The sequence below is a fragment of the Chlamydotis macqueenii genome, chromosome 19 (genome assembly GCF_036417535.1).
Source record: "Chlamydotis macqueenii isolate bChlMac1 chromosome 19, bChlMac1.mat, whole genome shotgun sequence".
Lineage (NCBI taxonomy): Eukaryota > Metazoa > Chordata > Aves > Otidiformes > Otididae > Chlamydotis > Chlamydotis macqueenii.
The window spans coordinates 9,327,278-9,354,589 of record NC_141574.1 but is presented as its reverse complement, the minus strand read 5'-3'; the positions used below and the strand labels follow the sequence as shown (position 1 = coordinate 9,354,589).

Here is a 27,312-nt window from a genome sequence, read left to right as displayed (position 1 = left end):
GCAGCCGTGCCAGCACTGGGCTGCTGCTGTTACGGGACTGGGATCAGCGCTCCCAGGACCGCTCCTGGGCTTGGGAGCTCAGTGGGGTTTATTTTTTTTTGTCGGTTGACAGTGGAGTTTTGCAGCATGTCAGATGCACGCTGCTTACTCCTGCATTCTCCCAGAGCTTTTCCAGAGACCACACCAGCAACCCAACTGGGGAAACACCACAAAGCACTTTCTCCAGTAGCAAGGCAGGGCTACGCCTTAATTCAGTTCCCAAAACTGTCTGCTGCATTCCTGACTTCAGTTTTATTTTTAAAGTTCAAGCTTGAAGAAAGCTCTGCACAGCTACGTGAGAACAGGAATAGCCACAGAGTGAATTATCCATTTGTTACCACTGCTGGTAATCTCCTCGGTCTAGGCTTTGCCATGCCAGGCTTAGCTTTAAGCTGCAGGTAAAATGAAGCATTACAGATTAAAACTTAACTGCTTTTTGCTGGTGGGATGGGGAAAAAACAATCTTGCTTCCTTCCCAGGAAACTTCAGTGCCACATCCAAACAGTATAGGTTTGTCAGCTGTTAACACAAGCTATTTGATATGCTTCCCTACAGGAAAATGTTAATCAATTAAGTTTTCGAAGGGAGGAAAGAAAAAGGACTGGAGGAGTCTGACCCTAAGCCATACAGGAAGCAGAGTGCTCCAAAGAAACCAGGCAATGTATTAATGTTTGCATATGAAGAACTACTTAAAAAAAAATTATATTAAAGGATATTGGGATTAGGCTGCATTCACTAGGGGAAATCCTTGACCCAACAAATCCTAGTACAGACAGAAAAATATTTATAGGACTAAGATAAGCCATTTTCCATCTCCCTGCTTTTCTCACAAATCAGTTACTTCCCTACGTGCAGAGTGATTAAATTATTGCTTTCACCACCGGAAGGTTTGAAAGCCCAGCGATGAGGAAGCCTCACGGTGGAGGCTGAAAGACACCATCTCTGCCCAGCTCTTACACATCTCAGGTTGTTATTCACACGGGGCAGCCAGCTGCTGGTACGCACTGCTTCAGCAACAGGCTCCAGAGCAGGATTTTTATTCTCTGCTCAAGCTGTTGTTAAGAGCAGGTCTAAAGAGAGAGAGTAGGCCGAGGGCTGGAAGGCAGGAACGCGCTCCATCCTTTCATGCTATGGAAAGCAGTGAAACCAGCAGGAAGGTCAGAGCGCGTTTCCCCAATAAACACATGGCGCTCTCTCCTTTAACTTACCCTGCAGTATGCACACACTGCAAAGCCACAGGGCAACAGCCTCCGTAAGTCATGCCTAGGGGGAACGCACCGGGTGAAAGAGCTGGGAGAAAACAAGCAAGACAGCAGCAAGCCGATCTATGTACTCTGCCTCACCACAAAGGCTCCCCATTAAACTGATCGCTACTCAGACTGGAAGGACACACATTCTGCCCTGTACTGGGCAGGGGTTCTGGTCAGAGAACCCAGCCTGTGGGAGAAGGCACGAAGACCTGCACAACCCATGAGCTACAGTTCCTCCAAACTCTGCCTGGCAGCCTTAGGAACATAACTGAAGCCACAGGACAAAACTTGGGCTCGCTTCCACTGGCACACAATTTCCACGTTCACCATGTCCTGCATGTTCCAGCACTTGCTTAGATCAGATTCCTCCCCTTCCCTTATTTGTTTAAAAATGGGTCTGGTACTGCCTCCCCATAACACTTAAGGAAGCAAACTTCCAAATTAACACACTATTTGAAAACTGAGGGGGGAAAAACCATGCTGTAGCAGACTCAAATAAAGACCAATATTAAATATTACTTAATGTTTTCTTTTATTTAAAAGATCATTCACAAAATACCATATCCATAAATTTATTTTGTTATGAAGCAGAATGTGTTAAGTGTTTGGAATTTTTCTTTTTTTTTTTGTTTTTGTTTTTACATTTAAAAGTCAAATGTCTTGACTAGAGGTGAGTTTTTATACGGGAATTTGTTCTTAAAATCTTTTCCACATTGAAGATGTAAATAGGTCAATTATTGGTTTGGAATACAACCACACAAATGCATGTCTGTCTTAAATTAAGTATTAGTGTTAGACAAATGGTTCTTATCTCAGAAGCAGATTAAGTGACAGGCAGAAGGAAGGAAAGGGCAGTTCTGTAAATTGCTGGGACTCTGACATTACAAAGGTGACTTCAGGGAAGAAATTCACTACCAGCAGCGATGCAGAGCGATGCTGCTGGTGGTGAAGCAGCCATGCTTCCAAACTCCTCTTACAAGTGCTCTGGTGTGCCGGCTGGTTTATCTGAGAGCTGTCAGCACTAGCATCAGGGGCCCAAGATGGTCTCATGCATTGGATACAGCCACACTTCAGTGTTACAGATCCAGGTTTTGGTTTTAAACATTAACGATATCTCTCCTTTTGCTCCAGCCTCCCCCTGCCCTCCCTCCTCCCACACAACACTGGCAGGAAACATTTCAAGTGAAGAGAGATGCAACAATTGGAGATGCTTTTTACCCAAACTTCTACATGAAGAGAATCTACAGCAGAATGATTTCTAATCTGCCCATTTTCAAGGTATTCTGAAAGCAGAGGTCTTGAAACTGTACACCACTGGGCAAAGAAATACAGGGGATAATGGCAACTACATACTGCATGGCAAAGTATACACTCCTCAAACAAAAATAAAAAAAGTCAATTTTATTTGTAGAAACTTCATTTAAAAATTTACCAAACATGTAAAACCCAAAAAAAAGTAAGCAGAAAGAGCCAGTGAGCAGTTGTGCTCAAACAGGCACATTTTTGCAGCACTAACCTTGAGCTCAGAGGTGTAGTATCATACCATTCTGAAGCCAACAGCCACCAGCAAGAATCTGCTGGCAGATGCTTTACCTGTACTGATTCCACCACCTGTTCACCAGGCTTCTTGTCAGCCAATTTTATTTGCTTCTATTAAATCGATGCCTCCTGGTAACCTGTGTGAAAGGGCAGCCATGTCCCTTAGTTTTATAAGGGGCTCTGCTGTATACTGCAACTATCACCAATTGTCACAAATGGTATTTCACTACTTGGTTAGAACTGTAAATTTTTGTTCAACTCATCTGGACTCTGCAGTTTTCCTCTTCAGAGCCACAGCAATACAGAACAAGACATGCAGGTCAGAAGAGGAGCACTGAGGAAGTGAAAGGAAACAATACAGGGCAATAACTAAGCCTAACCTGTGCCTCTAAAGTAAAACAAACTCAGAAAGGAAGAAGTTGAAGCAGCACCTTTGTCCAGAGTCCTCCACACTCGTGGAAGCAGCTACACTGCCTTATCTACTGGCAACTGTGCTGCTTGGAAGGAAACGGAAGAGGGAAACTCAGCACAAAGCCAGCACTAGATACAGCAAAGCCAAGAACGTACTAAAAACCACTTGTTAACAGCTGACATGCATTCACAAGCTCTGTGTTTTCGGTTTCAAAGAGGACAAATGCCAGATGGCAGGAATGGTAAACTGCAGGGTTGACATTCCAGCAGAGCTAGTCACTCTGTACTGTCTTGCTTTTTCTCCCGCCTCCCCATTCCCTCTCAACCCCAAACTCAGTCGTGCTCTTTTACTACTTCCTCTCGGGGCTTGGCTCCACCGAAGATAGCAGAGTTGGGGTTGGCTACTTGATTGAGGGGAGTAGCAACTGTTCGAGGTTTGAGCTGAAGTCGGGGTCGCTGTGCTCTTTCCTCTGAAAGAAAAAACATTAAAGTTAAGATCTGTCTGTCAAGGGCAGTAGCTTTAACCTGACAAAGAAAGCAGGAGTCTCCTTCATTAGGAAGGCTGAATTGCAGAAGAGAAGAGTTTACCTTCTGTTGGCTCTCTGAAGTCCATGGAGGATCCACGAAGGGGAGGCCCATCTCTGAAGCGACCAGTGCCACCACTTCCCATTGAGGCACCTGGTGGTCGCCGGTCACCAGGGCGGGTTCCTCTACCCCGGCCTCCCAAGAAGTCATCATCTTTGAATCCTGAAGACAGAAGACAGTGAATTTAAAGAGCATATTTTGCAATGCTTTCAATCTAGATTTTTATCTGGATGACTGGAAAACCTTGCAAGTCACTGCTGTCAGTCCAAGATGATGCACTGAGAGCCTGTGTCTGTAGACAGATTGCTTCACAGATATCTAACACGTTCTGGAAGAGTCATACAGATTCAGTTTGAAACCAAGTATACTATGCCAAGTTCAGAAACGGCTTTATCCACCTAGAGGCTTATTTGGATTATTAGAGAGTGGGTCATCAAGTCAGCTTAAAACACCTAGAGCGTCTCTCCAAGCCTCCATCATCTGCATTCAACGGAATGAGGACACTTCAGGCTAACACAGCACACCTAAGGGGAATATACTCAGTTTTTCTCTGGAAGAGAAAGTTGTTTTGCTCCCACTTGAGATTTTCATTTCCACTTCAGTATCTGGCAGAGTTGCAGAACTGTCCCTTACTTCAGGGCCAAACAAGCACCTTTAAAGACTTAATCCAGAGCAAGGCTGTACAACCTGAGAAGAAAAGCTTCTGTAGCAACTAAGACTTAAATGCTGAACTTTCGGCTCACAAATCACCCATCGAGCATCTAACAAGCTGAAATGCATCTGCATCTGAAGAAGCGGCCAAAAAAGGTATAAAGCTATGACAGCAGAACGCTTAGCTACAAAGGCAGGTTAAGCACAGCACTGTAGCAAGCTTCCTCTCTCCAGCACCATGCTAGTGGCAAGGGCATACTTTGTTACCGCTCCTTCTACTTTGTCCATTCCACTCACACAGAGATCAGACATTGCAAAGTTGCACTTGCCAGCATCTCCCCATCAGAAAATGGACCAAACCCACAATTTCAGAGGACAAAAGCAATTGTGTTAACATCACCCTGGACTGTAATAGCTAGAAACTGACTGGAAGTCAGGAGCAAACCTGGTGGCTCCATCACTACCTTCCACTCAGCAAGCTCAGTCATTTGCTGCAGCTTACATGACTGTAACAGGTCTCAAAGTTTCAGAACATTTTGCATTTAAAAGTGCTTTGGAACACCAACACAACTTTGGAGAAATGAGAAGATACACATACAATGATGTCACATCTTAAGGTGAAAGCTTCTGTTCTGAAATAATACAGTATCAGCTTTTCTCCATGATCTGCTACTATTCGGAAAGGTACTTGGCCTCATGCTTGAGAAATGCTTGAAACCTAGACACCACAGGCTACATTTGAATAAATATTCTGTCATTTAGGTTTGTTTTACAGAATTTACAATCAAGACTCTGTCCTCTGTTACAATCTGATGGAGGATTTCCCCTGAAGAATCCCACTGCAGCTGCAGGATGTCCAAAGTTGACATACAGTTCATTCAATCAAAACAGTAACGGGGACAAACGTAGCTGACAGGAAAATGAGAACACTTCTGTGCCTTTTAGGCTGCCTATCTGTATAAGTGTTAATACTGATACCAGAATTGAAGTCATCTCTGGAATCCCATCCACCTCCTCTGGATTCTCTGGAACCTCCTCCCATTCCTAGGAAAAAAGCCACAATTGTGTTCAGGTCTGAAGCTGTGAAAAGACTGATCAAGGGGATACCAAACCAAAGTTTCAGTCTTTCAACATCCAAAATCATGCTGCTGGAAAATCCTTTCATTTCAGTACTACCAAGTTCTGTTGCACAGGAACAAAAGATCAGTTGAAGTTAACCAAGAATAAGTGGTCAGAAAAGTTTCTCTAATACACATTTGATGGAAACCTTTAGTGAGACTAGAGCAAAGCCTGTTCTTACACTGGAACAGGAGACAGTTCAACACAAGTATCTGTATACTTGTGCTTCCTTAGCTTAATCATTTTTCTTACATCATAATAAAATAGTAGCAGATCAGACTGTTGGGCTTATGATTGTCCTCTGCAAGACACTGTGCGTTACTAGGGGTATTGGTCTCACTTCCTGGGCTAGGAGTGACAACATGTTCAGCATCTGGACACAAAGCGCATCTATTCCAGACATCTCAGGAGCAGCGCATCTATTCCAGACATCTCAGGAGCGGCAGCAGCTAGGTTAGAAATGTGTATATACACATATAAAATTTCTCCTTCCTATGTAATCTTCACGTTTACTTGCATGCCTTGTCTTAGCATCAGTTAGCACCAGAAGTCATAACTACAACCATTATATTTAAGAAGCTATTTAGAAAAAAATGGAAGTCACCTCTGTCATCAGGCCCGCCTTTTCTGAAGCCAAAGCCACCTTTATCCTGTTTTCTGCCTTCTGCTATGTCCACTCGGAGTGATCGATCACCCAAAAGCTGTTAAAAATAGAGGGGAGAAGCTCTTCAGAATGTACTATATGGGCTGCCAAGGAGTTTGAGACTTGTGCTTATCTTTTTATTTCACAAATTAATTGCAAGTGTACTTACTGCACCATCATACGTAAGAGCTTCCTTGAGTGACTCCACCTCATCGAACTCTACGTAACAAAATCCTGTAAGAAGAACCTCACAAGTTAATACCAGCACTTTAAAAGGCCTTTGTAAGAAGCTATTCTTCCTGCATTTCTGCTAATAGCCTTCCTTTTCTTTCAAAAGCGAGCTATGACACGATAACTGCAAGATGTACACAACTCAGAAACCAACCATCATTAACGATGAATGTATTTACCTATGACTACTGACAACGGGGACAAGTCCTGAAATAGAACTCTGTACAGGCACTACGCAAATGCTAAGAGCTTGAATACCTCCCTTTACTGGAGGGTTCTCATTCAGATAGATAGTTTAGCTGATTATTGACACTTGGTTACTAATTCTTTAAAACAAGAAGCTGAAGTAGCTGCTTGGCCAGCAGTCTGATTTTCCATCATCGCATAATTTAGTGCATTTATTCCTTTTGTGAGGCCCTCTGTTACCTGAGTTAAGCCTTTCCCCACCCTCCCCCCTCCAAGTAACTTAAAAATATACTCCCTTTCCACTGGCCAATTCCAATGGAAATCAGATTTGCATCCTCTAAAACTACTGTCTGAATGGCTTATGTACTTGCTTTTTCTCCCTGACTACTAAGAAAGGCAGACCTGAAGCAATGACAGTCTTCTGAACTAAGGACAGATTGTGCAAGTACTCAACACTTAAGGTTATGGATCTTAAGTGGGTCAGACACTTAAGCTTGGTTACAATTCATACAAGACAAGGTTTGAGAAAGTCCTTTTATGGCAGGGCAAATATTGACTCTTGTTAGTCAGGACAGTCTGTATCTTAAGGCAGTAACAGTGAATCTCATCCAAATGAGATGTTTACTTGTCAGTGAATGAGAAACCTGCATAAGTCAACATAAAGAACAAATGCAGACCAACAAGCCAACTGTGCCTTAGAATAGAGACTGAAATTCCCCACTAAAGTGACTTCAGAAGCACCTCATTTTCTCCTACCATCTACAACTAAAACACCTCAGAACACTCACCTTTAAATTTGTCTGTTTCCTTGTCTCTGACTAGTCGTACACTCCTTACACTGAGATCCTTGAAGATGGCATCTATGTCTCCTTGAACAGTGTTGAAGGGTAGGTTCCCCACGTATGCTGTGAAAGGGGGTTCTGTTGGCAGCTCTTTCTGTCTGCGGGAACCGAGGCCGCCACCGCCACGGGACCTGTCGAAAGAAAGCACAGTGTCTCTGGAGCTTAACTCTCAACACAGCCAGTAATACAGTACATAGCACTGCTCAGGTGCTCTTTGGCTTTTTGGAAGTGGATTTTTTCCAAGACTTTGCTTAGTTTTTCTATCCCTTTGCCTGCACCTGCCACCTTCTCCACTCACCAACTCCTTTCTAGTATTACCTGATGCAGTACTTCAGTGGGAAAACAAATGACCCATATATTTAAATACATTACAGGTGAACTCAGTAACAAAGTGCTGAATTAACTCCTCTCATCCCACAATCCATTAAGAAAAGCAACATAAGTTTATCCCTACTGTCCCCTACTCAAAAACATTATGCCTTAAAAAAACCCCACATTCTAGACCAGATTTTAAGAATAATTTATAGCAGTGAAGAAACACTTGCATGGCACAGGCTCATCAGCTTACCCTGAAGTTAAGCTGGATCCAATGCTGTTAACTAGTGTATTATCAACATCCACTCCACAATCACCTAAATTATTTCAGCAGCATTTAGCTTAACAGAAACATCTTCTCCTAACCCTGTTATCACCATAACTGTCAGGTACCTGGACTGGAATGTTTTGAATTGAACACAATAAAAAATTTGGTTGAGTAAGGTGTTTTGAGGCAGAGAAACTAATTTCAGTGCTACTTGAATGTTTACTTCTTCCTTTGTCTCTCATGAATTACAGACTGAGGTAAACTAGGTTGTCTTTTCCCTCGGTCTCAGTTAAGGCTATTGGCATTGGTTGCTTGAGGAACCAGACTGTACCACCTAAATTCCTTACTATATTAACGTAACATCTCTGTGTTAATTTCCTGTAGAGTCTAATCTTCTAAAGCTAATTTTGCTCTCCTTTAGAGAGGGCAAGATTTGTAGTGTGGGCACAAGGCAACCTTAAGTTACATCTCCTGGACTTCCAGGCAAAGGATGCTACTGTTCCAACACCATTTGCCCCACCTAAGCAATCTTTGAGTTTTACCTGAGATTCCTACCTACCACTCTGCCCATGTTGTCTTCAATGCCTTACTTTCACTGGGCTTCGTTCATGTCTGCTCTCTTTCCCAGAGGCTCACTGTGCATTCAAAAGCACAGTGAAACACAAACTGTGCCAAACCAGGATTTGCTAGTGTGACATGGTCTAGTTAGATTTCTGTAGAGTCTTACCTAAAATACAGAAGGTCACACAATTTGATAATTTCCTTTTATTCTGGCTGGTTGCATGCAGCCAGAAAATCCATTGGGCAAGCAATGTACTCATCTGCATTTTTTTCCCCATTCCAGAATAAATATTTTATTACTAATGAATCAGATAATACAAAAATCTTGACTAAGATTCCTTAACTCCTTCTAGGTAAGCCTGTCATTTGTGCCTTTTTATGGTAGCAGCTCCATGCAGGAGTCATTTGTCACCCACACTATCACCGTGCTGCTAGATGTACTTGAATCACAACCTACATATCTTTAATTAGTGTCCACCCAGGTTCATATTTTAATATTTTGGCAATGTTCGTCATCTGCCTGTGTCTCATTAACAAGTCAGAGTCAAAAACATACTGGAGAACTAAAACTGCTGTAGTTTGGTGCTGTGTTTGTACAGCAGAATTAATTCTAGTCACAAGATCAAGTTTTAAGGAGGAACTCCGAGAAAGCAGAGTTGCTCTTCTAAAGAATTCTGTAACATGTGGGGTCAGTTGCCTTTGTCCTTAATTCTCGTCTATGGCCTTACAAGTGGCTATTAAAACGCCATACATTTACATTTGCAGCCCCCTGCCAAATCTTAATCTTTCTGTTCTACAGGAAGATCAGAATTGCTTTGGCCGAGTTTAAAAGGAACACTCCTTCCTACTACACATTCTCACCACATTCCTTGAACTGCCAGTCACCTCGTTCAGAGAGCTGATTTGCCTAAAAACTCGTCCTAAAGTTGAATTCTCAGTGAGATCAACAAGGTGATCTGGACAGCTGCAGAGAGCACTCAAGCCAACACAGGAAGAACGAAAGCAAGGGCTCCAACTACAGCTTTCAACAGCAACCTCTACTGAGACCAATTTGAGCTGCTTCTGAAATCACACCCTCAAGTTTGCAATCACCAGAAGATTTTTTTTGTGCTACAGACAAACCCTGCTTCTACCATATAATACCAGAACTTCATGGGGTGGATGTGTGGAAATCCATGCCCTATTGTGCAATCCCTACTGATATTAAGCCAGAAAATTAAGTAATTTTTTTTTTTATATTTTTGTTCATTAAGGCCTCAGTTGTCCAATATGTAACTATACTGGAACAATATATGTGTATATGTAACTATATATTTGGTATGTTAGTCTCCATTTGAAGAACAGGAATGCTCAATACCTACGTTCCAAACTAAGTTTCCTAAAGAATCCAGGTATAGCAACACAAAAAGAAACTGTTTCTACGCTTCCCTACATTTTTTCAACACTGAAACACTTAAAAAAAGCTGACTTCAGTAAACAAACAATGAGATTGAACGAAGATGCTTTCGTTTGTAACAAAATAGGACAAAAGTAAACTATAATTAAAAACATATCTGAACGGAGTCACACCGAAGTGTTAAATATGAATATCTGCATTTCCCACTCAGTGTAACTTTTCCTTAGACAGTTAGGTAGTAATTATATCATCTTAATGTGGGAATCTGAAACACAACTATTTTATTTCTTTTTCAGAAAACCAAAGCAGAAAGGTAAAGAGGAAAGCTCGGTTCTAGCAAATGCAAACACAAACATCCCTATAATTAGACTTACTTTTTGGTGGACTGAGTTAAATGACATTGTAAGGCCATACTGGGGAGAAAGAACAACAAACTATCACTTAGAAGTTACTCTTTTAGAAAGTTTAGTTATTCCCTCCAGAAAACAACATCTATCAGAAGTTCAAAAGATATTATGAAAGCTATATTTCATTTAACAGCCTTTCACTAAGGACCAAAACAATACCTCAGTATTTCTCTTTTTGCACAGCACACAGACAACAGTAACCGGATTCCAACGCTGGTACTTTATGGGAGGCAGCATAACACTCTTTGTCAAGAGACTCCAAGACTCCAAGAGACTCCAGCTTATTCAAGCAATTCAGTACACCTCTACAGCAAGCATTAGAGGTCTTCAACAAAAAGCTTACCTGAGCCCAAAAAGTAGGAGACATCTATTGACACCAAATGGGTGGGACACAGGATCCAAAATGCCAGAAGGATGAAGACTAGCTCTCCATTTCACAGCACTTCAGCAGATGAATCTTAACCTCTGAGTAAGGTGCCCAGCATTATTAAGCCCGGTGCCTAAAGCCACACCTAAATAAACAGCCTACCAGTGATAAATGCTCGGCTTCCTTCAACTTTGAGCAGCTCTAGAGATGTTCAGAGAGTTTCAACTAGGCCTCAGTATGCTTCAGTACAGATTTGTGTGTCAAATTTTGGGCTCCAAAACACCTACCAAAAAGCTTTTACAGTAAGCCTTTGGTTACTAAGGCCAGCAGCATGTTCCTCATCTGGAATAAAGTGACTTTTGCATACCATAGTATTGTTCTTCAGCTCTCAACCAGCACACTACCAGTGCACTAACAAATCCCGTCTCAACGCACCGCAGTCGTATTCTGTCGCTCCTCCACCATAATTTTGAAGAGTACGAGAAAGGGGCAGATATCTTACACCTTACAACTTGTTGGGAACTACTGTTTTCCATTTGTCACACTTAAATCCTATGCTCACTCTCTATACAGACCAAAGGTTATGCAAAACACAACTTCCACAAACACCATTATACCTCAACTGAGTTTACACTATTCTTATAGACCTAGCGTGCCTAAAAATGAGCAGGCATTACTTAAAATGGAATTCTTTAATCAGAACCTTCAAGAAGAACAGTCATGTTTTCACTACGCTACACATTACAAGACTTCATACAAATCACAGAGATGTGTTAAGGTCCGAAATCGTGAGTTAGCTGTCAGTAACTTACTAGTAATAGCAATTTAAATCAGCAGAACACCTTTAGTTGACAAAAACAAGTATCCACGCCTTCCCTGAGAGCAAGTGCTCTATTAAAGAATTATTAATGCAAAAGTAACATTTTAGCTTTAATTTTATTACTTCGTAGAACATGCCTACATTGGCTAGGGTGGACTGAACATCTGGATTTATCACGAGGCTGCTGTCAAGGTTACTTGTTACAGAATTTAAGTAGTAACAGAATTGTAAGTGGCTACATCATCTCTTTGCTCTGGGACACCTCTTCTTTAGACACAAAGGCTATCTACGCATAAAAACAAGCTTACAAAGCTGAAGTATTAGAGTGTTTCCAAGGGCAAGAAAACTTACTCCTGTTACAACCTCAGAAGCAGCTCCTTCCTGCTGTCTAAACAGCCTCAAGTGAAACTAAGAGCAGAAAGGAGAACACCACTGTTGATCAAGAAATATATCTTGGAAGATCAGACTATGAATAGCATACTCGTTAAGGTTTGTGAACAAAGACAGTTTATTTCATAGCTTTATGCCTACTACTTTATTTTAGCACACACAGGAACTTACATGGCAAAGTCAGTTACTAATTGCATCTTTGTAATCCGATTCAAGACAAACTTCATAATCACTGGTTATTGTTTTTGCAGCTCCTTCCTCATATGCACTCTCCAGCAAAGAAACAGAGATAAGACAAGCCCCGTTCCTCAGGATCCGAGATCTGCAGTCGGCACCCGCAGCCCCCCCCGGGTAACGGCGGCTCACAGCGCTCCCCGCTCGGCGGCACCACAAAGCCCTCCCATTTCCTCCCCGCCGCAGGCATCACAACGCTGCCCGCTCCGCCGGGCACCTCGGCCCTCCTGCAGTCCTTCACGGTAAGCTCTCTCCTCCCTTCTCCCGGTCTGTCCCCGCAGGAGCTCCTCACGGCCTACCTTGGCTTTGGCCCAGCACCTCCCTAAATCCATCCCCCTCCCCTCGCCTCCGGGCCGGCGGGAACACAGCGACACCCTCCTCCCGCCCCTTCAAGCCGCCAGGCGATAAACCTTGCGGCACTCACCTTGCGTAGCGAGGGGACGGCCGCTACCCCCTCCCGGGACACTGCAGCCTCACAAAGCGGGCCCACCAAGGCCGCAGGGAAGCGCGCCCCGCCAGGCTCACCCCCGTCTCCCGGAGATGGGAAAGCGGCGGGGCAAGGCGGGCCAGAAAAGCTCTCAGAGGCAGCGTTCCCCCCCGCCCCCCGCCGTGCCCGCCCGCCATCTCCATAGCGAAAGGGGCAGGCCAGGCCCTGCCCGGCCGCGCCCCCTCCTCGCCTGGCCGGGGGGCCGCGGAGCGCCGCTCCTTCCTCCCCTCCCTGCTCTGGGGGAAAGCCCTCGGCTTTCCCCAGCGGCCCAGGCCCTGGCGCCGCCCGCATCGCCGCGCTCACCCCCGGCCGCCGCCGAAGCTGCTGTAGGCCCGATCGTCGTAAGGATCGAAATCCGCCATCGCCACCTCAGCCTCCTCCCCGTGCGAGCGTGACAGGACCGCGCCCGCAGGCCCCCGCGCCGCTTATATAGGGCGGCGCGCGAGCCAGGGCTGCCCCGCGCGGTGCCTGTCTCCAGCTCCCTCCCCGCCCCCCGCCGGGGCTGTCCGCTCTACTGCCTGCCGGGAAGCGGCTAGCCACCGCCACAGGCGCTCAACCGGCCGTCGCGGCCCAGCCCGGGGCGCGGCTCTGCCCACGCCGCCTTTGCCGGTGGGCTCCTGGGGTCAGGGCTGGGCGGTTTTACGGTGACACAAGCCGAGGCCTTAGCGTGCTTTAGCCGCCGCGGTGCGTTAGGCGCTCGCACGTCCCCAGGTCGCCAAGGGTGGCTGCTGGCGGGAGCGCGGGCAGGGCTGGCGCTGCTGCGGGCGATCCGCTCGCTGCCTTGGCGCTGCTGCGGACGAGGGAGCCTGGAGGGACGGCAGCAAGCGCGCACAGTTCTTGCATGGCGGCTGGGGAATAGCGCTGTGTTTTACTGCCCATAAAGATAACAGACTGCACCCGAGAGTTTCTCCGTGCCCTTAAAAACGTCCCTTTTGCACGGACTTGTTTCCTTGTCCTAGGCCGTTATTTCAGGTTTTAGAACAAAGCCGCAAGACATGCAGACTCTCATGCAATGACCAAGGCGCCTAAGCGTCCCCTGACCCCGCGCCTATTTTAGGCGGGCAGCGATCGCTCCGTGCCCCGCGGCGGTTCAGCCCTCTTCCCCGCGGGGACAGGATCCGAACCTCCCTCGGAAGCCGCCTAACGCGGGCTCGGGGGTGAGCGAAGGAAACACGGCCTGCGGGCGTGAGCCGGCAACATGGCGCTGAGGGGAAGGGGAGGCCGCGGCCCGGCGGGGCTGGCAGGCCCGGCCCCGCTCGGCCCCCGCTGCCCCGGAAGAGGCGGAGCGGGGCGGCGGGCACACGTGCGGTGGCGGAGGTATGGCGGAGCTGGAGGGCCAGGGTGGCGGCGCCGTGGTGGTGGCCGACTCCCGCGGGGTGCTGCGGCAGGGCCGCGCTTTCCTCGACTTCTTTTGGGACATCGCAAAGCCGGAGCAGGAGGTGCGGTTGGCGGCCACCGAGAACCTCCTGCGGCACCTACGGGAGGGCAGGAAGGTGAGGAGGGGGACCTGGGGCCGCGGGTGCGGGGAGGCACCGGGCGGGCACGGCTCTTCGGTCACGCGTGGAAGCGCGGTGCGGCGTGGGACCCGCCGGGTCCGGAGGAGCGTGGGCACGGCCGCAGCTGGGTTCTGTCTTGCAGGACGACGAGCTGAAGTACACCCTGCGGCGTCTGGTGGAAGGACTGGGAGCCACCCGGGAGGCCGCTCGCCCGGGCTTCAGCCTGGCCCTGGCGCAGGTCGGTATAGCTCGGAGCGGGGCAGAGCGCTCGGCGGGCCCTCGCCAGCCCCTGGGGTCCCGCTTGGCTCTTTGTGAGGAGCCTGGGGGTCTCCCGCCCACAGCTCCTGCCTGCGAAGGCTCTTGCAGCGAGCACGGGAAAACGGTGCGTTTTTCCGCAGTGCTTGTCTGTTTTAAAAGCGCTTATAAAGGTCTGAGCTATACCAGTATCACACTCATGCTGCAAAATTCTGTCCTGCTTCAAGAACCATACATAATTTGCAAAATTTGACCAGGTTTTCATACATGCGGCGTTTAGGACTATTGTGACGTCTTAAAATTGACTTGCTGCTGGTGTTGGGCTGTTTTTCTGGGGGATCTAAAAAGGTGACCCTTTAACGCATGCTTCAGGATTTTCTTTTCCTCCATGCTGTTTTGAGTCTGTGACATAGCAAAGAGTCCCAGCAACTGGGATCACCAGTGGGATCTGACCTTATTTCACCGAAGAAGCTGATAATGCAGGAGAGCCTGTATTCTTCCCACTTAGATCAGGCCTTGCCCACGATGAAAAAGTTTAATTGCTTCTACTACAGGGTTGCAGCAAAATATTCTCATTATTAATCTTGCTATGTCATATACATGGAAAAAAAGAAGACGGAATATAAGCGGGTATATTTATGTCCACACTAGTTGCTATTCTGACACATCTTTTACTGATCTAGTTGTCTCTATTCTTGCCCAGTAAAGCAGCACATCTGCTGCTATGCTGAATGGTTCAGCTCTGTTTCAGCCAAACCCGATAAAACTTCGTAAAATGGAAAAACTGTAAACTGAGCTATTCCATCCGTCTCCTCAGGTTTTACAGGCTTTTGAGGAAATTCCAATGTGCAGTGTCCTGGAACAGATAAAAGAAAAACACAATCTGGAAAAAGTGAAAAAGGTGAGTCAGCTCATAGCAGCATTGGCCAACCGATGGTTTAAATTAATGGTTCGCTATTTGAAGGCTTCGTGTCTGGATACTATAGTTTTGGGGTTCTTGCTAAGCAATAACAGAAATATTTGTGAAAACTACAAGTTGATGACAGTGTCATCTGGCCCTGTTTTAGCTGAGATTTGCCCGTGTGATGGAAAGATGATCTAGGATAGTTGCTCTTAAACATAGGATTGCTTTTCAGTGTGTTATCTTCATATGGCAGGGTGATCAAGGCTAGATCTTCCAGCCATCTTCTTCCACTGATCAGAGCTGTAGCTGAACGTGAAATCTAACTGCTCAGTGAAGTGGATTTTTAAACCCTTTCTTTTTTTTTTCCTTTTCAGAAACTTGTGAGAAATGCTGCCTTTGGCAACTTTTTTGGAGTTATAGCTCTGTTTCAATCTGGCCGGCTTGTTAAGGTAACATTTCCGTAGTTATGTTTTTTGTCAGTACTGGTTCTGGGGCTGTCTGAAATGGAGAGAGAATCTAGAGAGAAAGGCTGGGTCGTTGGCTAATGGATGAGATGGGACTTGAAGCATCTGTTCCTGACTAAAATGTAGGAACTGTGTCAGGATGTACAAGAGTGTCCTGGTTTAGCCCCAGCTGGCAACTAAGTACCATGTGGCCGCTCGCTCACTCCTCCCACCCTGTCCCCAGTGGGATGGGGAGGAGAGTCAGGGAAAAAAGAAAGGCAAAACTTGGGCTGGGATAGAAGCAGTTTACCAGGACAGTAAAGGAAGAGAAAACAGTAAAAAAATCCCCAATAACAATAGTGCACGTGTTTCACAGTACACTTGCTCACAGCCTAGAACCCGATGCCCAGCAGCGATCGCACCCCCTAGCATCCCACCCCCCTGGCGCAATCCCCACTATATATCCTGAGCACAACGTCATGTATTATCGAATATCCCTTTGGCCAGTTTCGGTCAGCTGTCCTGGCTGTGTCCCCTCCCAACCTCCTGTGAAAATTAACTCTGTGACGGCTGGAACCAGGGCAAAGAGGTTCCTTCCTCTCCTGGAAGGGAGGGATCTCTTGTCACATACAGCCAGAAGACACCATTTTGGCAAAAGCTGAATGGCCTATCAGGAAGCAATTGTGTCAGTTTCTTATTACAAGTAGGTGTAAGGGTCTCAAGGGTAGATTATTACCTGAGCCTTCAGCTTAGTCTTTCATGTATGTCCTCTGGTTTTGGCTTATCTTTCCTTTCTAGGACCGGAAAGCTCTGCTGGAGAGCATCCAGCTTCTCCAGCAGCTGGCACATCACCAAGCACACCTCAGAGATCTTCCTCGCAAAGCTCTCATTGACATCATGTCTGAGGTACAGCCACAGCACGTGGTGTGTGGGAGGAGGGAGGGCTTTGCTTCGGGGGCTGCTGTTTCCTTAGTTGCTTCATAGTTGAAAGTTAAAGGGGGTGTGTGGAACAGTGAGTTTAAGCTGTGGGAGCTGTTTTCTGTATTGTCTGTGGGCAGATGCTTTTATTCTGGGAAGGATGCTCCGGTTTAGCTTAGTCTGATTTCCTTGTGGTCGAACTCTTAGGAGTTGCATGGTACGGTAGACCCTCTGCTGTTTTGAGGGGAAGTGTGCTGAAAACTCTGGACAGGAAACCTTTTTTCTGCGCCAGGCCTGGGCCTGAGGTTGAATTTTGGGCTGTTGGGAATGAAAGGATGTAGGGATATGGAGTAAAGGAACTTTGAGTGTGTAGTAAAAGAAGAGAGTTTGCTTCTTTCTTTCTTGTGGATATTGTGTGTAGATGTGAAGACTAACAGCATTAAATCAAAATTAAATAATGTTTTGTATGGAAGTGTTCTGTGTTGTTTATCCTTGATGTTAGGTTTAAATGTATATTGAATCCAATCTTTAAAAAATACTAATTAAAGCAGTTTTTATGCTTTTCTTGTTTTACTGATGAAAACATTGGATCCAGTTTTCTCTAAAACCATTGAATGCAGCTGTTTACCAGTAAATCCTATTAAAACAAGTAACTTAGTTTTGGGAAATATAATTAAAAGCTAATACAGGAGTATTTTCTCCTCCCTGTGCTGGGTGGCTGTACAGACAGGAGCAGTGAGACAGCAAGAGAACAATTGCGGTCAGTTGACCAGAGTTGCTATCTGATGACAACATATTGTCCTACTCCACATGGTTAAGCACCTGGGGACTGCCTGGCAGCACTGGACACATCCATTATTTATTTCTGGTTGTGTCGCCATAAAGACTATTTCTGAACTTTCCAGAACACTGCAAGCATTTAGTAAAATGCCCTACAATGCAGATATTTTAATATGCTATGCAGCAAGTTAATAAAAATGCTCTCAAACCTTTCTCAGATGTTCTCACCTGTTCTCACCTGTTCTCACCTCCTGTCTAGGTTCCTGAAACTGTGTTTAGGGAGGTCCTGTTTGACATCTTGCAAAGTGACCTTGCTTCAGCCTTCACATCTCCAGAGAACCTGCACCTTTTGCTTGTGGGCATACAGAAATTCCCTGCAGTTCTGAAACCTAAAAATCTAAAGAAGCTGTTTGGCTCATCTACTGTTGTAAATGAGGAAAATCTTCCCAGGTAAGTTCTTAAATAAGGAGAATTAAATGCAACGTTCTCAATCTCTTGGCTAACAGTGAGAGAAACGTGGATTTCGTTCGATATCTGCCTGTATTTGCTACCGAAGGTGCTGTTAAGGGTTACGTGCTAACCGTTATGCAGGTTCCTAAATTATAGCTCTGTCATTTCTCCCAGTAGGCACAGCCTGCTGCGTTCAGGAAATGTTCTGTGTTCTTCAGCAGGATGAATTTGGGCTTCAGCAATCCCCTCCCAGGCTAGATCTCTTGTATTATTTTCTTTCTTCTAGACTTGTAGAGCTTCTGCAAAGTGCTGCCAAGTCTGAGAAGAAGGATAAGAAATTGCCCAGTGTAGTGTTTGATTTGCTACAAGTTTCGCTGAAGGAAGATGCCTTTGAACTGTTCTGGAAAGAAGGCGTGGAGAATGGGCTATTGAAGGAGAAATCGGGACCTGTGAGGTTTGTTTTGTCATATGTTGTTTGTTCTTTTCTGTATTATCCTTCTGTTTCCTGCTCCAGTCTTTCTGCTTCCGTGTGGTGTGATGGAGCATATGATTTCTCACAAACAACGTGAGAACTCTTGCTTTTGATTATTTAGGTATTTATGAGAAACTTTATACAGTGCCTAAATCCATGAGTTAGTAAGGTTTCTCATAGAATTGTGACAATTTAACCCCAAATTTGGGGTTGAATTTAACTAGGACAGCACGTAAAGACGATGCATCTCATTGGGCAGAAGATGTCTTAAATCTATAGCTTACTCCTACAAAACTTGTCAGAGGAGCTGTACTGTCCCTTTCTCTCAAAGTGGTCGAGGGGGAGAGTCATTCAGCTTTGTTTCCATGGTTTAAGAAGGACAGCTCCTCTGCAGACAAACTCTAGTTCTGAAATTTCTGTCCAATACCGCTGGATTTGTGCTCTGTAGGCTGGACTGAATTAAAATCCCTGGATATGTCTGGGTTCTGACATGGTCCATGTTTTTAAGTAGGGTATGGCTGTGGCTGAAATCACTGGTTATTTCTGCTCCTTTTCCAAGTCTAATACTAGAAATCTGTAGGATTATTTAAGTTGTCTGTTGAAACTCATGCTGTATAAAAATGTTGCAAAATGCAGAATACAAATCTGTGAGCATTTTGAGGGAGCTTAATTTCATTTGGACTATAGCAAGGCAGTCTGTGGCCAGGTTTAATCTTAGATCAGGGGTTTAAAAGTTCTAGAGGTGCATCTACAAAAAAATTTCTCAGCATGTTACGACTGAAAGGAAACCATTTTCCAAGCCCGAGCAGTTTAAGTCTTGTTTTACTTGGCTTAGGTCAGTCTGAATATACCCATTGTATGCTCAGAAGTGTTGCTTTTTTAGCCTGATTTCCTGCAGAAATGAGGCTAGTGCTGCCTGTCTAACTCCTGAGCTCATTGGGCAATTCTGATCAAATTTGGCAGCAAATTGCTGTCAAAACTAATGAATTTGCATAGTCAAAAACTAAGTAAGTTTTTTTTAGGCCTGTGGAAATGAAGTGTCTGGGGAGAAGAGATCTAGCAAGTGGGCTAAGGGAGGAACTGCTGGTGAGGACTTACCTATTTCTAGGCAGTGAAGGACATGGCCTGTGAAGAAATCTTAGCAGCTGTGCTAGTCAGAAGAAAAGCTTTGAGCAGTAGGATTTTTCAACACAGGATCCATGAATTTTTGACTTCTGCCTTCCAATATGCTCCACATAACCTGCCCCAGCACTTCTCTGTCTTACCCTTGCGTGTGGCTTTACTGCTGTGCCTCTACCTGAGGGAATCTTCTTTGTTTCCGCTCAGTTACATGTGCTACCGGTTGCTGGGCAGTGCTCTCCCCTTGTTGTCTCTGGATCAGCTACAGATGGTTCTCAGAGGGAAGGTGATGCAGCACTATGGAGAACACGTGGTGACGACTCAGGTAGGTCTTCTGAAAGTACTCCTGCTCAGGGCTAAAGACCCTGTCCTGAGCAGAAGTCCTGTCCGCCTCCCTTGCTAGTTTCATGTCATCTTGTAGAAAAATAGTTTATGTCATTTTAGACCTTGGATTCTTACTAAAAGCAAGGTTATTTTATGACCACTGGTTGCAGCGGGCTCAGTGTTTAATCATCATTGCCTATTTGTGTGGTTTTGTTCAGACTTACTTTGAATATTGAAATTGTTCAGCACTGACCCACCTGCTTTCATTGATGTTGCTGAGAAAGCTCTAGTGATAGGGGAAGCAGAGGAAGGGCAGCCCTCAGCATATTGACAATGTCCTACGTCATCCTTTACCAGTCCTTTTGATTTTGCGTGTCCAGAAGCTCCTTTTTGTCTGTCATTGTGCTGGGTGTTGCACGAACATTTGAAGGCAAAGACAAAAAAAGGGACAACTCGTGCTTTTGTTTATGTTAGTGCTTGTTTCAGTAAGCACATCTGAGGTTTTAAGCACAAATTTTATTTGGGAATTGGATTTTGGAGCTCCTCTTCCTCCTTCCTTCCCAGGAAGCCGAGAAGCAACACAACTCTGCAATAAAAGGAGGAAGAGTAAAAGGGGAGTAGCGATAAAAATAGGTTTTAACTTGGCTTTTTGTGGTAACATGATCCTAAGCCTCCTCATCTGGGCCCAAAAGTCATTGCCCTCTCTTGGAAGGAATAAGACTTTGCAGTCTTTCTGTTTTGGTATTAAAGCAGCAATAGATGTGCGGATTTGCTCTGAAAGTAGTGCTTATCATGGTGCCTCCTTGTGTGGACCGACTTTCTCCAGAACTTAGATGTTTTCCTGTTTCTTGCTTTTTATGCTTGTTGCACAGTGAATTAGGCTGTGTTCTTCCGTGTGCATTAAAAAAAATTGTTCATTTAAGTCCTGTCTGAAGCAGACAAATCCACTGAAGACAATGATTAGCTAAATGGAAAGAGAAACCCTTAAGGGTTGAGGAGGAGGAAGCAGAAAATATTTTAGTTTGAATTTGCTGTTGTTGGTTTTGTGGATTTGTTTTGTTCCAAAAAGAGGTTGTTTGCTTCAGAAAGCAAATATTGTTACTGGAGATGGAACTAGACAAAGCTTGAGTCTGATATGTACTGGTGGTTACCTTCCTGAATCCACTTTTTTTTCAACAAGGGAGCAACTGTACTTGATTTGCTTTTGTTGAGAGATGCTTGATGAAATCCCTGTTGTGATTTATTAGCCTGTTGACAGCAGCCTCTCTTGGAGTTTTTCTCCCAGCTTTCATACTGATGCACAGGTACTGAGTTCTCCAACAGCAGAAGCAGGAGCTTGCTTAGTTGTGTTTTGTGTGAATTTTTTTTCAGGGCTATTTATGTTATAATTGGATGGCTTGGTAGTTAATTAGGAATTTATAGCCCCTTTATTTAAAAAAAAAAACAGTGTTCCCTAGACTTTCGTTACGGTTTCTCCTGCCAGGTCACTGTGTTGATCGTGACACTGTAGCAAACAAGTTTATTAATTTACAAAAGTTGCATTCCATTTTTGGAATGAAGCCACAGCTTGCTCTCTTCAAGGTTTCTCTGGTTATGCTTTTGTTTTTTTCCAGAACAAATAAATGGGATCAAACACTGTGGCCTATGAAAAAACATAAGGAAATGGGATGTGTGGTGAGATGGGACATGTCCTGGTGGTTTTCCTGCTACTGGACAGTGTTCCAAGGCCAACAGCCTTCCGGCTGTATGTGTTGTGGATCAGTGGCAGGACTGAGGATAGGACTTAGAACAAACCAGCACCACCTCAGGTTCTGTTTTTAGGTTAAACGTGTCAACTCCCCTTCCTTTCAGAATGCCTCAACACTTCTGAGACAGCAGGGAGAGAAGGTGGGATTTGTTCTACCCACTATAGGTCAGCAGGCTCCAGGGCTGCTAGATGAGACTGGAATTGATGTGGGGGAGTTTCCAAATTGAGGGAAAGTCTGGGGCAGATGATATGAGAAACATCCTGGGTTTTCCCTCCAAATAAGAGTGGATCAGCCTAGGAGCTTAACTGCACTGGCCAGCATGTGGTCCAGCCCATTGAAGCCCAACTGTTTGGGAAGGTGCAAATTAAAGGGTTGAAGTTGGTACATGCAGGATTCTGTGGTTGCTTACAGTGGTTGCTCCTACGTGAGGAAGACCATGAGGTGAAGTTGACGACCTCCTGTATGCCCTATGACAAATATTCAGGCACCTGACTTTATTTACTGCAGTCAAATCTGTAAAGTGATTTGTACGCATAAAGACACTCAGACTCAGTGTGAGGTTCCTAACCTGTTTGTTTCACTCTGTTTTTCAGCTTCCAGACCGGTTTAAGTTTGCTCCAGAGATGGAAGCATATATAGATGAATTTCTGAACAGCTGTGATGATCTGGAGAGGCAGCTGGCAGTGATGACCGGCTTCTCTACGCTCACCAATCAAGGCTATCCGGTGTTGTCTAGCTCTTCCAGGGTAGTCAGACACCTGCAGCCAGTGGCATTGCAAAAATACATTGACTGGCTCAAAGACATGTTCCTCAGGCCAGACTTAGACTGTTGTTTAGACTTCTCAAGTAACCGACAAAAACAGAACCGGGAAAACGTAGACATGTGAGTACATAGATGATGTGCCTTCCTGTTCTCTTTCTGTTTTGAGGTTAGAGTAGCTACCTGTGTGAAGTCTGACTTGGACAGCCAGTGTTTATTAGTTCCCTTGCTGTAAGTTGACAGTTGTTGCCTGTTTTATATCCTCTGTCTCGGAAGATTTAGCCCCAGCATTCATCTCTTTTGCTGGGACAAAATTCAGTTCTGCACATAGGGGCAAGCATGGTGACAACCAGCCAGCCTGACCAAAGCAGACTGGGTCACCAAAGAAGCCTTTTCTCTGGTTTTTCTAGCCCTGACAGCTGCTTTAGGAAGAGGCAAAAATCTCCAGTGTCTTCCTTTTTCACTGGAGACTCTCAGGTCTTTGTAGGAATTGTGCCTCCCTTTTATCCAACTGTTAAAGTGGCCTGAGTGCTCTCTTCTCCTTGGCCCACAACAAAGCACCCACTTCCATGACTGAAGAGCAGCCTGTAAATACTTATATCCCTGATAGGCATTTGTAGCAATTTCCAGCTAAGAAAACTTCCCAAGAGAAAGCTTTATCCTCCTTGGCGCTGCTGCTCGCTGAATACTCACAGTTTGGTGCTGTGGGTACTGGGTTACTTATGGGGGCCTCTTCCAAAGAAGATGTAAGCTGTTAGAACAGCATGTCTATGCACTACTTGTCAGGAGAGTGAGGTCATGGGAGTACTGCTGCAGTTCTTGAAGTGCTTTTTGGTAGACTGCAGTACCTCAGTGGGGTAAATAGACTGTGTTTTGCATAGTAAAAAGCAAACTTGTGAAGATTGTATCTCTTTTTATGTACCTGTTTCTTTCTTACTGCATAACTTTGCCAAGTTTAGTGTAAAGCCTCAAAATATCTGAAAGTTACCTCTTGCTGCAGTGGATTGTGTGATTTGTGTTTGTTTTGGGATAGTGTTCAAACTATTGATTGTGTCCACTTCCTTCCTGAAAGAGCACAGCATAAGATTGCTCGATTAAGAAAATGGATCATCCACCGACTTGCTAACATCATTGAAAGTTCAGTGAAAAAAGAAGAGAGCCTTGTGATGGACATTTCCAGGTGAGAGTGATTTAAAGACTTAATGCCACACGTGCTTGGAGTACTTCCGTTTAGCTCTATAGCACTGTTCCAAGTAAGCTGTCCCCATGACACTAGGCAAATTCAGTAGTGGAAATATTCCGTAACGCAAATCGCTTGGGAGACTAGCTATTTCAAAATACCTTCTGAAAACTTGGACAAACTCTTGTCGTAAGTAGGCACTTAAAATCAGCTTAGTCCCTTTTTTTTTTTTTCAGTATATTTTAGGTTCCTGTTTACCTAGACTGCTTGAAGATACTACTTCAAATCTTTGCGTCAGATCTTAATTAGTATTTATCTGTCCGTTTAAACGTCTTGGAGAATATGACCCAAATCTGACAGTCTGAGTATTGTATTGTGTGGCCTCAAGTGCTGGCAGTTCACTTTTGTGAAGTCCTGAGCATCCTTCGCTCTTCTTTACCTTCCGTACCTTGCGGAAAGGGTCTTATTGTAGATAGTGACTTTTTTCAGTGCTTGGACGTCCTTGAATAAAAATGTCAGGAATACGTGGTGCTATTTGGTTTGCACACATGGGCTATTTTTGCTTTGTTATGACCAAGCTAGTTGTTAATTTTGTTCTTGTTTCTGTCCGTTCTAGGTTTTGCTTCTTCCATGCTTTCTTTGAGACTAAGAAAAAGACTTCCCAAATACGTGAGACGAATGTCCATCCAACAGAACCTCTAGATCAAGAGGCTCATTCAGTGGTAGAGAACTACTTCTTCGGGTAAGGATTTTGCTTGCATGTTTTAAGCTTGGAAATGTCACTTTTTTTCCTGAGGATAAGGTCAGCCTGTGAATGGCTGGGATTGTGAGCTGCTATTGGTGCATTTGTTTGACTGCAGGACCAGGGAATGGCTTTTTTTTAAGGGAATCTTAGATGGATTTCCCAAAGATCCTTAAGTTTTTTCCAGTAAAAACATAATTTTGCATGGCAAACCTCCTGAGTATGTGTGCAATCATTTGGGTAGGTGTAGAGGTGAGTTCAGGCTGCTTTTTCTCATAAGATTTCTATTGCCTCTGTTGAAGCTAGAAATGGAAGGACCCAAGAGAGAGGCGGTGGGGTTGTGTGGATTGCTGTTGGCTTTCCGTCCACTCTGCATGTGAGCTGCTGATGGCTCTGCAGACCTCCCTGGAGGAGTTGGGAGTTGGTAATAATAGATGCTTTTAGATGATTGACAAAGCTGGTGCTCCAGTCTCAGTAGAGGGAAAGCAGGGAACATAGTGAGACACAGAATGGGAAATAACTGAGAATAATAGTCGGTGTCCTTGGGGGCACCAGGTGTGCTTGGGGACACCAAGACAATGAGCTGTACCGGTGGGCGTTGTTTTGGAAAATGTGAGGAGGCCATCTGGTTCCTCTGACAGTAACATGCTGGCTGTTCTTCGTTGCAGGTTACTTCAGACTTTAAACACCTTGACTGTTCTGGGGGATACAGGAAAGGCTGCAGCCTTGAGGGAGAAGCACATCCATGGTGTGACTTCAGATGGGAAGCTGTGGATCTTTCTCCTTGCTGAGTATGCTGACAAGCTGCTATCCAGTGAGCATGTCAAAGCTGTGAAGCCTTTTACCAAGGAACAGAGGGATGCCTGGGAGAGGTGAGATAGGGCCAGTAAAAGAGAAATTGTATTCTCTCATCCTCCTGCTCTTCTGGCTGTTGTAGCAGAGCCGTTTCACAGCAGTGGCAGTTCTGTTTCTTCCCTTTGAGTATTCTGCACTTGTGACTGGGTTTCAGGATGGCGCGTTCTTTCTCATCACCTTGTTCCTTTCTTCCTGTTCCTTCTGTGTGTTAACTATGTGTAGCTAGCCACGTCCTTTTCTATTATTGCTTGATATCTCTCTCCCAAACATGATTGTAACTCTGATAATCTTTTCCACTAATAATGCCTGTACTGACTTCTCAGTGACTCTTCTAGTGCTCTTTTCTGAGCTTGATTTCCCATAAAAGTCTGTGCCTTGGCTGTGGTATTAGGAATCAAGCCTGTGCCCAAGTGCAGAGGTTTTTATAAGCCATACAACGTGGCTGTTGTTGATTTAAAGTTGCGTACTAGATGTATGTCCAAATTCAAGAAATTAAATGTTAAGTACAGAAAATGGTACTATAGATTTGGTCATGGTTTTAGTCTGATCATAAGAGAGGATCTGCTGTTGTAATTGTGAAAGACTCAAAAGGGTTTATTTCTTCAGAACACTTCAGGCTGTGAAGAATCTGCAGAAGAAGGAAAATAAATCAGATGGTGCCAAAGTAGTGGCTTTTGAGCAACTTCTGCTTTTAATGGCTATTCATCTTTTCAAGGTAAGACCTCTGGAGCATATTTTAGTGGTGTAAAATGGACTGATAGCTGGGCTTTCTGAACACTGAGCTGGAGAGTTTCTTTCTGTTCAGAGATACAATCTTTCACAGCCTCTGCCTTCTAGAAATGAGGAATTGGCAAGTAATAAACTGTGATTCTTACAGTGACTGTAGATAACTTACAGGGACAAAGCTAGGCTTGAGCATTAGTTTTACCCTTGATTTGCTGTTGAGTGGAGCAATTTTTACTTAGATTCCTATTTGCTTCTGCAAAGGGCTTGTAGTAGGTGATTTTAGTATCTGTACCTGTTTAGAGACATGCTTCGATTCAGGGTATATTCCTTCTGTTGCTGTTGGGACTGGTGAATTCAGAGAGGGTGTTTACTGTCTGCTTGTCATCAAACAGAATCCGTCCGAAACAATGGATGTTCTGAGTGACCTTCTGAACTGCACAGAGAGGGCATTCAGCAAAGAACCTAAGAAGAAAAAGACTGGTGAGTCCTTTCTACAGAAAGAAATGGAGTGGGATTGTTAACAGTATGTCAAAAGACAGAAGATGGCAGTTCTGTGTTAGTGAAGTGCTCTTGATTGCATCGGTTCTGCCTTGATGCGCTTATCCCCAGGAGAATCCCCTCTCCTTCGTTCTCTTTCCTTGTCTTTCTAAATCTCTTGTCTCTTGCTCCAGCTCTTTATTCACATCCTCATTGGGTTCTGTTTCTCTGTGCCTGTTAAAGGATAGGTGGGCTTCAGAGCTGGCCGTTGTTCAGATGAGTGGTGTCCAGGAGAGTTCCCTCTCTTTGAGTCCTTGTTCTGTGCTGGCCAAGAGCTTGCCTGAAGTGGTGGTATCTATCTGCCAAGGCAAAGCTGTGGACTCTCCTAGCAGCTGGCAGGCCTGAAACTTGCTGCTTTCAGAGCTCAAGTTTTAGGCAAACTAAATGTGTCCTGTGTGAAGATACAGCCTGTTTTCTGATTCAGGCTGCTCCTCGTTTGGGGCCTGCGGAGCTAAGTTGTAAGTCTACTGGGAAAGTACCTGTCTTGGTCTTTTGACTTCCTCTCTAACTATGGTCTTGTTCTCCTTAAATCTCTGTAAATTTGAGGGTACTGTGAAAATAAAAGCTCTAAGTCTATGGTGGCTTGGTTATATGGAGATCAGGATTCCCAGACTTTTGGACTAATGGGCCAGTTTCAAATGTCAGCACTTTTCATGGCCTGATGTGACTCCTGATTTCACTGGAAACACTGTAAAAATATGTATGCTTCTGCTGACTAGCTGCTGATTGCTTTAATGTGGCCAAGTAGGTGTTGTGTGATTTGCAGAACGGCTAATCTAAGTAATGAGTTCATGAATAGTAGGTTTTGTTACCTAGTAAGGCTTTGCAGTGGCCTAAAGACAATTTCAGGCGTGTTTCTCCT

General features: G+C 44.8%; 2 protein-coding genes across 3 annotated transcripts in view; one reads left to right on the top strand and one right to left on the bottom strand.

Moving 5' to 3' along the window:
• Positions 1–1,802: 1,802 nt before the first annotated feature.
• On the bottom strand, positions 1,803–13,165 carry EIF4H (eukaryotic translation initiation factor 4H). 2 transcript variants are annotated; one of them, XM_086762800.1, is made up of 7 exons: positions 13,045–13,165; positions 7,443–7,627; positions 6,407–6,471; positions 6,199–6,295; positions 5,454–5,519; positions 3,828–3,986; positions 1,803–3,709 (listed from the first exon to the last, which is right to left on the bottom strand). In XM_086762800.1, the coding sequence occupies exons 1-7, from the start codon at positions 13,101–13,103 to the stop codon at positions 3,573–3,575; spliced, it is 768 nt and encodes a 255-aa protein (XP_086618926.1). In that variant the 5' UTR covers positions 13,104–13,165; the 3' UTR covers positions 1,803–3,572. The 2 variants fall into 2 exon arrangements, with proteins under 2 accessions (XP_086618926.1, XP_086618928.1); XM_086762802.1 differs by lacking the exon at positions 5,454–5,519 and having other exon boundaries at positions 13,045–13,164.
• Positions 13,166–14,060: 895 nt separating this feature from the next.
• The window catches only part of MYBBP1A (MYB binding protein 1a), a 63,001-nt gene continuing 49,749 nt past the window's right edge, over positions 14,061–27,312 (top strand). The window contains exons 1-14 of the mRNA XM_086763215.1: positions 14,061–14,234; positions 14,380–14,475; positions 15,310–15,393; positions 15,771–15,845; positions 16,638–16,745; positions 17,797–17,987; positions 18,274–18,441; positions 19,786–19,903; positions 22,244–22,533; positions 23,483–23,590; positions 24,207–24,332; positions 25,001–25,204; positions 25,794–25,902; positions 26,306–26,393. Coding sequence (XP_086619341.1) covers positions 14,061–14,234; positions 14,380–14,475; positions 15,310–15,393; positions 15,771–15,845; positions 16,638–16,745; positions 17,797–17,987; positions 18,274–18,441; positions 19,786–19,903; positions 22,244–22,533; positions 23,483–23,590; positions 24,207–24,332; positions 25,001–25,204; positions 25,794–25,902; positions 26,306–26,393 — 1,939 coding nt within the window. The remainder of the gene's footprint in view (positions 14,235–14,379; positions 14,476–15,309; positions 15,394–15,770; positions 15,846–16,637; positions 16,746–17,796; positions 17,988–18,273; positions 18,442–19,785; positions 19,904–22,243; positions 22,534–23,482; positions 23,591–24,206; positions 24,333–25,000; positions 25,205–25,793; positions 25,903–26,305; positions 26,394–27,312) is intronic.